We start from the raw sequence: 9,046 nt of genomic DNA on the forward strand, positions 1-9,046 counted from the left end.
TGGGGAGGATGAGGTCTGAGTGGGGAGGATGGGGGTTGAATGGGGAGGATGGGGTCTGAGTGGGGAGGATGGGGTTTGAGTGGGGAGGATGGGGTCTGAGTGGGGAGGATGGGGTTTGAGTGGGGAGGATGGGGTCTGAGTGGGGAGGATGGGGTTTGAGTGGGGAGGGTGGGGTTGGAGTGGGGAGGATGGGGTTTGAGTGGGGAGGATGGGGTTGGAGTGGGGAGGATGGGGTTTGAGTGGGGAGGGTGGGGTTGGAGTGGGGAGGGTGGGGTTGGAGTGGGGAGGATGGGATTGGAGTGGGGAGGATGGGGTTTGAGTGGGGGGGATGGGGTTTGAGTGGGGAGGATGGGGTTTGAGTGGGGAGGGTGGGGTTAGAGTGGGGAGGATGGGGTTTGAGTGGGGAGGGTGGGGTTGGAGTGGGGAGGATGGGATTGGAGTGGGGAGGATGGGGTTTGAGTGGGGGGGATGGGGGTTGAATGGGAGGATGGGGTCTGAGTGGGGAGGATAGGGTTTGAGTGGGGAGGATGGGGTTTGAGTGGGGAGGGTGGGGTTGGAGTGGGGAGGATGGGATTGGTGTGGGGAGGATGGGGTCTGAGTGGGGAGGATGGGGGTTGAATGGGGAGGATGGGGTCTGAGTGGGGAGGATGGGGTTTGAGTGGGGAGGATGGGGTTTGAGTGGGGAGGATGGGGTCTGAGTGGGGAGGATGGGGTCTGAGTGGGGAGGATGGGGTTTGAGTGGGGAGGATGGGGGTTGAATGGGGGGATGGGGTTTGAGTGGGGAGGATGGGGTTTGAGTGGGGAGGATGGGGTTTGAGTGGGGAGGATGGGGGTTGAATGGGGGGATGGGGTTTGAGTGGGGAGGATGGGGTTTGAGTGGGGAGGATGGGGTTTGAATGGGGAGGATGGGGTCTGAGTGGGAAGGATGGAGTTGGAGTGGGGAGGATGGGGTTTGAGTGGGGAGGATGGGGCTTGAAGGGGAGGATGGGGTCTGAGTGGGAAGGATGGGGTTGGAGTGGGGAGGATGGGGTCTGAATGGGGGGGATGGGGTCTGAGTGGGGGACAGTCTGAGTGGGGGATGGGGATTTAGTCACGGGGGACAGAGGGTTCGTCAGTGGGATGGGGATTGAATCGGGAGATGGGGGTTGAGTCAGGGGGATGGAGGTTGAACGGAAGGATGGGGGTTTAGGCAGGGTGATGGATGTTTAGTCAGGGGAATGGGGGTTGAGTAGGGGGACTGTGTTTGAGTGGGCGGGGGGGGTTGAGTGAGGGGATGGGGGTTGGGTGGGCAGATGGGGCTTGAGTGAGGGGATGGGGGTTGAGTGGGCGGATGGGGGTTGAGATGGGGGATGGGGGTTGGGTGGGCGGATGGGGGTTGTGTGAGGGGATGGGGGTTGTGTGAGGGGATGGGGGTTGAGTGGGCGGATGGGGGTTGAGTGGGCGGATGGGGGTTGAGTGGGCGGATGGGGGTTGGGTGGGCGGATGTGGGTTGAGATGGGGGTTGGGTGGGCGGATGGGGTTTGAGTGGGGGGATGGGGGTTGAGTGGGGGGATGGGGGTTGAGTGAGGGGATGGGGGTTGAGTGAGGGGATGGGGGTTGAGTGAGGGGATGGGGGTGGAGTGGGCGGATGGGGGTTGAGTGAGGGGATGGGGGGTTGAGTGGGCGGATGGGGGTTGGGTGGGCGGATGGGGGTTGAGTGAGGGGATGGGGGTTGAGTGAGGGGATGGGGGTTGAGTGAGGGGATGGGGTGGAGTGGGCGGATGGGGGTTGAGTGAGGGGATGGGGGTTGAGTGAGGGGATGGGGTGGAGTGGGCGGATGGGGGTTGAGTGGGCGGATGGGGGTTGAGTGAGGGGATGGGGGTGGAGTGGGCGGATGGGGCTGGGTGGGCGGATGGGGGTTGAGTGGGCGGATGGGGGTTGAGTGAGGGGATGGGGGTTGGGTGGGCGGATGGGGGTTGAGATGGGGGTTGAGTGGGCGGATGGGGGTTGAGATGGGGGTTGAGTGAGGGGATGGGGGTTGAGTGGGCGGATGGGGGTTGTGTGAGGGGATGGGGGCTGGGTGGGCGGATGGGGGTTGAGATGGGGGTTGAGTGAGGGGATGGGGGTTGAGTGGGCGGATGGGGGCTGGGTGGGCGGATGTGGGTTGAGATGGGGGTTGAGTGGGCGGATGGGGTTCGAGTGGGGGGATGGGGGTTGAGTGGGGGGATGGGGGTTGAGTGAGGGGATGGGGGTTGAGTGAGGGGATGGGGGTTGAGTGGGCGGATGTGGGTTGAGATGGGGGTTGAGTGGGCGGATGGGGTTTGAGTGGGGGGATGGGGGTTGAGTGGGGGGATGGTGGTTGAGTGAGGGGATGGGGGTTGAGTGGGGGGATGGTGGTTGAGTGAGGGGATGGGGGTTGAGTGAGGGGATGGGGTTTGAGTGGGCGGATGGGGGTTGGGTGGGTAAATGGGGGTTGGGTGGGCGGATGGGGGTTGAGTGAGGGGATGGGGGTTGAGTGGGCGGATGGGGGTTGAGTGAGGGGATGGGGGTTGAGTGGGCGGATGGGGGTTGGGTGGGCGGATGGGGGTTGAGTGAGGGGATGGGGGTTGAGTGAGGGGATGGGGGTTGAGTGAGGGGATGGGGGTTGAGTGAGGGGATGGGGGTTGAGTGAGGGGATGGGGTGGAGTGGGCGGATGGGGGTTGAGTGAGGGGATGGGGGTTGAGTGAGGGGATGGGGGCTGGGTGGGCGGATGGGGGTTGAGTGGGCGGATGGGAGTTGAGTGAGGGGATGGGGGTTGAGTGGGCGGATGGGGGCTGGGTGGGCGGATGGGGGTTGAGTGGGCGGATGGGAGTTGAGTGAGTGGATGGGGGTTGGGTGGGCGGATGGGGGTTGAGTGAGGGGATGGGGGTTGAGTGAGGGGATGGGGGTTAGGTGGGCGGATGGGGGTTGAGATGGGGGTTGAGTGAGGGGATGGGTGTTGTGTGAGGGGATGGGGGTTGAGATGGCGGTTGAGTGGGCAGATGGGGGTTGAGTGGGCTGATGGGGGTTGAGTGGGCGGATGGGGGCTGGGTGGGCGGATGGGGGTTGAGTGGGCGGATGGGGGTTGAGTGGGCGGATGGGGGTTGAGTGAGGGGATGGGGGTTGAGTGGGGGGATGGGGGTTGAGTGGGCGGATGGGGGTTGGGTGGGCAGATGGGGGTTGAGTGGGCGGATTGGGGTTGAGTGGGAGGATGGGGGTTGAGTGAGGGGATGGGGGTTGAGTGGGCGGATGGGGGTTGGGTGGGCAGATGGGGGTTGAGTGGGCGGATGGGGGTTGAGTGGGAGGATGGGGGTTGAGTGAGGGGATGGGGGTTGGGTGGGTAAATGGGGGTTGGGTGGGCGGATGGGGGTTGAGTGAGGGGATGGGGGTTGAGTGAGGGGATGGGGGTTGAGTGGGCGGATGGGGGTTGAGTGAGGGATGGGGTTTGAGTGGGCGGATGGGGGTTGAGTGGGGCGGATGGGGGTTGAGTGAGGGGATGGGGGTTTCAGTGGGCGGATGGGGGTTGAGATGGGGGTTGGGTGAGGGGATGGGGGTTGAGTGGGCGGATGGAGGTTGAGATGGGGTTGGGTGAGGGGATGGGGGTTGAGTGGGCGGATGGGGGTTGAGTGGGCGGATGGGGGTTGAGTGGGTGGATGGGGGTTGGGTGGGCGGATGGGGGTTGAGATGGGGATGGGGGTTGGGTGGGCGGATGGGGGTTGTGTTGAGGGGATGGGGGTTGAGTGGGCGGATGGGGGTTGAGTGGGCGGATGGGGTGAGTGGGCGGATGGGGGTTGGGTGGGCGGATGTGGGTTGAGATGGGGGTTGGGTGAGGGGATGGGGGTTGAGTGGGCGGATGGGGTTTGAGTGGGGGGATGGGGTTTGAGTGGGGGGATGGGGGTTGAGTGAAGGGATGGGGGTTGAGTGAGGGGATGGGGGTTGAGTGAGGGGATGGGGTGGAGTGGGCGGATGGGGGTTGAGTGAGGGGATGGGGGTTGAGTGGGCGGATGGGGGTTGGGTGGGCGGATGGGGGTTGAGTGAGGGGATGGGGTTGAGTGAGGGGATGGGGTTGAGTGAGGGGATGGGGGTGGAGTGGGCGGATGGGGGTTGAGTGAGGGAATGGGGGTTGAGTGGGCGGATGGGGGCTGGGTGGGCGGATGGGGGTTGAGTGGGCGGATGGGGGTTGAGTGGGCGGATGGGGGTTGAGTGGGCGGATGGGGGTTGAGTGAGGGGATGGGGGTTGGGTGGGCGGATGGGGGTTGAGTGAGGGGATGGGGGTTGAGTGGGCGGATGGGGGCTGGGTGGGCGGATGTGGGTTGAGATGGGGGGTTGAGTGGGCGGATGGGGTTTGAGTGGGGGGATGGGGGTTGAGTGGGCGGATGTGGGTTGAGATGGGGGTTGAGTGGGCGGATGGGGTTTGAGTGGGGGGATGGGGGTTGAGTGGGGGGATGGTGGTTGAGTGAGGGGATGGGGGTTGAGTGAGGGGATGGGGGTTGAGTGAGGGGATGGGGTTTGAGTGGGCGGATGGGGGTTGGGTGGGTAAATGGGGGTTGGGTGGGCGGATGGGGTTGAGTGAGGGGATGGGGGTTGAGTGGGCGGATGGGGGTTGAGTGAGGGGATGGGGGTTGAGTGAGGGGATGGGGGTTGAGTGGGCGGATGGGGGTTGAGTGGGCGGATGGGGGCTGGGTGGGCGGATGGGGGTTGAGTGGGCGGATGGGGGTTGAGTGGGCGGATGGGGGTTGAGTGAGGGGATGGGGGTTGAGTGGGGGGATGGGGGTTGAGTGGGCGGATGGGGGTTGGGTGGGCAGATGGGGGTTGAGTGGGCGGATGGGGGTTGAGTGGGAGGATGGGGGTTGAGTGAGGGGATGGGGGTTGAGTGGGCGGATGGGGGTTGGGTGGGCGGATGGGGGTTGAGTGGGCGGATGGGGGTTGAGTGGGCGGATGGGGGTTGAGTGAGGGGATGGGGGTTGAGTGAGGGGATGGGGGCTGGGTGGGCGGATGGGGGTTGAGTGAGGGGATGGGGGTTGAGTGAGGGGATGGGGGCTGGGTGGGCGGATGGGGGTTGAGTGGGCGGATGGGGGTTGAGTGGGCGGATGGGGGTTGAGTGGGCGGATGGGGGTTGAGTGGGCGGATGGGGGTTGAGTGGGCGGATGGGGGTTGAGTGGGCGGATGGGGGTTGAGTGGGCGGATGGGGGTTGAGTGGGCAGATGGGGGTTGAGTGGGCGGATGGGGGTTGAGTGGGCGGATGGGGGTTGAGTGGGCGGATGGGGGTTGGGTGGGCGGATGGGGGTTGGGTGGGCGGATGGGGGTTGAGTGGGAGGATGGGGGTTGAGTGAGGGGATGGGGGTTGGGTAGGTGGATGGGGGTTGAGTGAGGGGATGGGGGTTGAGTGGGCGGATGGGGGTTGAGTGGGCAGATGGGGGTTGAGTGGGCGGATGGGGGTTGAGTGGGAGGATGGGGGTTGAGTGAGGGGATGGGGGTTGGGTGGGTAAATGGGGGTTGGGTGGGCGGATGGGGGTTGAGTGAGGGGATGGGGGTTGAGTGAGGGGATGGGGGTTGAGTGGGCGGATGGGGGTTGAGTGAGGGGATGGGGGTTGAGTGGGCGGATGGGGGTTGAGTGGGAGGATGGGGGTTGAGTGAGGGGATGGGGGTTGGGTGGGTAAATGGGGGTTGGGTGGGCGGATGGGGGTTGAGTGAGGGGATGGGGGTTGAGTGAGGGGTTGGTGGTTGAGTGGGCGGATGGGGGTTGAGTGAGGGGATGGGGGTTGAGTGAGGGGATGGGGTTTGAGTGGGCGGATAGGGGTTGAGTGAGGGGATGGGGGTTTCAGTGGGCGGATGGGGTTGAGATGGGGGTTGGGTGAGGGGATGGGGGTTGAGTGGGCGGATGGGGGTTGAGTGGGCGGATGGGGGTTGAGATGGGGGTTGGGTGAGGGGATGGGGGTTGAGTGGGCGGATGGGGGTGGAGTGGGCGGATGGGGGTTGAGTGAGGGGATGGGGGCTGGGTGGGCGGATGGGGGTTGAGATGGGGGTTGAGTGAGGGGATGGGGGTTGTGGGCGGATGGGGGTTGGGTGGGCGGATGGGGGTTGAGTGGGCGGATGGGGGTTGAGTGAGGGGATGGGGGTTGAGTGGGCGGATGGGGTTTGAGTGAGGGGATGGGGGTTGAGTGAGGGGATGGGGGTTGAGTGAGGGGATGGGGGTTGAGTGAGGGGATGGGGGTTGAGTGGGCGGATGGGGGTTGAGTGAGGGGATGGGGGTTGAGTGAGGGGATGGGGGTTGAGTGAGGGGTTCGGGGTTGAGTGAGGGGATGGGGGTTGAGTGGGCGGATGGGGGTTGAGTGGGGAGGATGGGGGTTGAGATGGGGGTTGAATGAGGGAATGGGGGTTGAGTGGGAGGATGGGGGTTGAGTGGGCAGATGGGGGTTGAGTGGGCAGATGGGGGTTGAGTGAGGGGATGTGGGTTGAGTGGGCAGATGGGGGTTGAGTGGGCGGATGGGGGTTGAGTGGGCAGATGGGGGTTGAGTGGGCGGATGGGGGTTGAGATGGGGGTTGAGTGAGGGGATGGGGGTTGAGTGGGCGGATGGGGGTTGAGTGGGCGGATGGGGGTTGAGTGGGCGGATGGGGGTTGAGTAAGGGGATGGGGGTTGGGTGGGCGGATGGGGGTTGGGTGGGCGGATGGGGGTTGAGTGGGCGGATGGGGGTTGAGTGGGCGGATGGGGGTTGAGTGAGGGGATGGGGGTTGAGTGAGGGGATGGGGGCTGGGTGGGCGGATGGGGGTTGAGTGGGCGGATGGGGGTTGAGTGGGCGGATGGGGGTTGAGTGGGCGGATGGGGGTTGAGTGGGCGGATGGGAGTTGAGTGAGGGGATGGGGGTTGAGTGGGCGGATGGGGGTTGAGTGAGGGGATGGGGGTTGAGTGGGGGGATGGGGGTTGAGTGGGAGGATGGGGGTTGTGTGGGCAGATGGGGGTTGTGTGAGGGTATGGGGGTTGAGTGGGCGGATGGGGGTTGGGTGGGCGGATGGGGGTTGAGTGGGCAGATGGGGGTTGTGTGAGGGGATGGGGGTTGAGCGTGGGGGGAAAGGTTTGGGCACGGGGTGGGACAGGGGTTTAGGAGGGCAGCAGGAGTTGGGCAGGAGGGACAGGTGTTGAGCCAGGAAATGGGGATTATCGTCGATGGATTCAACACCGCTTTCCTGGTCTGAAAACGACGAGGCAATTCTGCCCAATGTCTTCCTGTAATGCTGTGAATCTCTGTGGCTCTGAGGGTGATAGATACTTACTCGGGAAGTTTGGTCCATAGAGGATGTGGAGTAGAGATAGTTAATGGGATTAAATGGATATTGAAATGGATATGGATGGGCTTGAATCACATTTTACGCTCATTCTTACGGCATTAATAAGTTGTGGTTTTTTTTCTAGGTGTTGGAAGTTGGGAATCAACTTGCTGTTCCAGTTTCAAACATAATTCCTGTGAAAAATTATTGGTCAAATCATGATCTTCATTGTGCGACAGATATTTTACTGCTGTCTGCTCTGATACACATACTGCATTCTGTAGATGATTATTTGGAGAATATTGATCCAGACTGGTAGATTAATTTCAAATGACGTTTAAATACTGTTATCAATCATTTCCTCTCTTGCTGGGATCTCAGTCTTTGGAAGAATAGTTTTTAAAATGTAGCTTAGAGGGATGTGAGTCTGATATTAAGGAAAGTGTTGAAATCAGACTGCCCTGCAATCTCCTCAAGGTGTATTGTGTTTGCGTGCTCTTTATTTTGTAGCTGGCATAAGCTTTAGATTTTGACTGTTAAGTAATTTTAGATGCAGCAGCTGCTGAAATGTTCTGTTACACCTGCCCTTAACAGTTAAATATTTTATAGAAATATATTCTTTTGCATACTGATACATAATTTTGAGAGGTCAGTTGATATTAAGAAGTTCTGCAGAAGGGAATATCTGCAAACACATTATCCGTTTGAGAAGCCAGTGATTAGTACAGACGTATAATTAGAAATTTTACTTAGTGGAACAACAGTTACAAGAATGAAACCATTGATGAAGTAACAATGCTAAGGATTTGTAACACCTGACAGGATTTTAAAAAAACCTGCGAAAGGGAAATGATTGATGAGCGATAAGTTCATTAAAATTCACAGACGAAGGAATGCTGTGGGAGCGGATTGGAAATCTTGCTGTGCTGCCCATGTTCAGGGGAGATTTGAACAAATCCCGTTCTCCATTATGAACAGGGGCTTCTGACGGAGCTCCGAGACCATTGCAACAGAGTGGGAGAATCCCAAAATGGACAAACACTGCCTCAGTCTTTTGCGTTCTCAACACCTCTTTAAGCTTGTCATGGAAACAAATCGGCACAAAACTGATAGGTCACCATGTAATCCAATTCCGCGACTGTATTAAACCCAAATTACCTGTTGTGATGAATGTGATTCACACCGGATTGTAATCTGTATATACATGTGTCTGTATTGTAAGTGCAGTTGCACTACCTGTCCTCGAGGGGGAGTAGCTCTGGGAATGCTCGAGTTGTATGGGGCTTCTCCCTTGGCTCTGCCCAGGACTCCTCCCCCGGAAGCTGCTGTATAAAAGGTCAGTGCCACATGGTCAGCCTGCCAGTTCACCGAAAGTTCAATGGCTAATAGGCTGGCTCTGTTGTGAGTATATTAAAACCGCTATTCTAACCCTACAAGCACGTGTCCGTAGAATTGTTGGTTCCAACACCTGTTCAATGCATGCGTCTAGTTATTCCGTCTTGTGTTAACTTCCCTCCCCTCCTACCCTATCATCAGTTTGTGTATTTTTTGGATTTTGGTGATCACACTCGGAGAGAATTTATGACCGACACAGGTTTCAAACAGTTTCCATCAGACTGTCCAGCATTTCATTTGTTGACTGGTCACCACAGGAGCCAAGCGGTATATTGTAGTATTTTAGGGAAGTCCTTGCCGGCTTGTCTTTATCAGCGAGTCAGCACGGTAGCATTGTGGTTAGCACAATTGCTTCACAGCTCCAGGGTCCCAGGTTTGATTCCGGC

General features: G+C 60.3%; 1 protein-coding gene across 2 annotated transcripts in view; it reads left to right on the top strand.

The window, feature by feature from the left end:
- Positions 1-8,622, top strand: part of LOC119964356 (interferon-induced protein 44-like) — a 44,212-nt gene extending 35,590 nt beyond the window's left edge. For both annotated transcript variants that reach the window (XM_038793730.1, XM_038793731.1), the window contains one exon: positions 7,411-8,622. In XM_038793730.1, the coding sequence (XP_038649658.1) occupies positions 7,411-7,584 (174 nt within the window). In that variant the 3' untranslated portion in view covers positions 7,585-8,622. The remainder of the gene's footprint in view (positions 1-7,410) is intronic.
- Positions 8,623-9,046: the final 424 nt, after the last annotated feature.

The sequence above is a fragment of the Scyliorhinus canicula genome, chromosome 4 (assembly GCF_902713615.1).
Source record: "Scyliorhinus canicula chromosome 4, sScyCan1.1, whole genome shotgun sequence".
Taxonomy (NCBI): domain Eukaryota; kingdom Metazoa; phylum Chordata; class Chondrichthyes; order Carcharhiniformes; family Scyliorhinidae; genus Scyliorhinus; species Scyliorhinus canicula.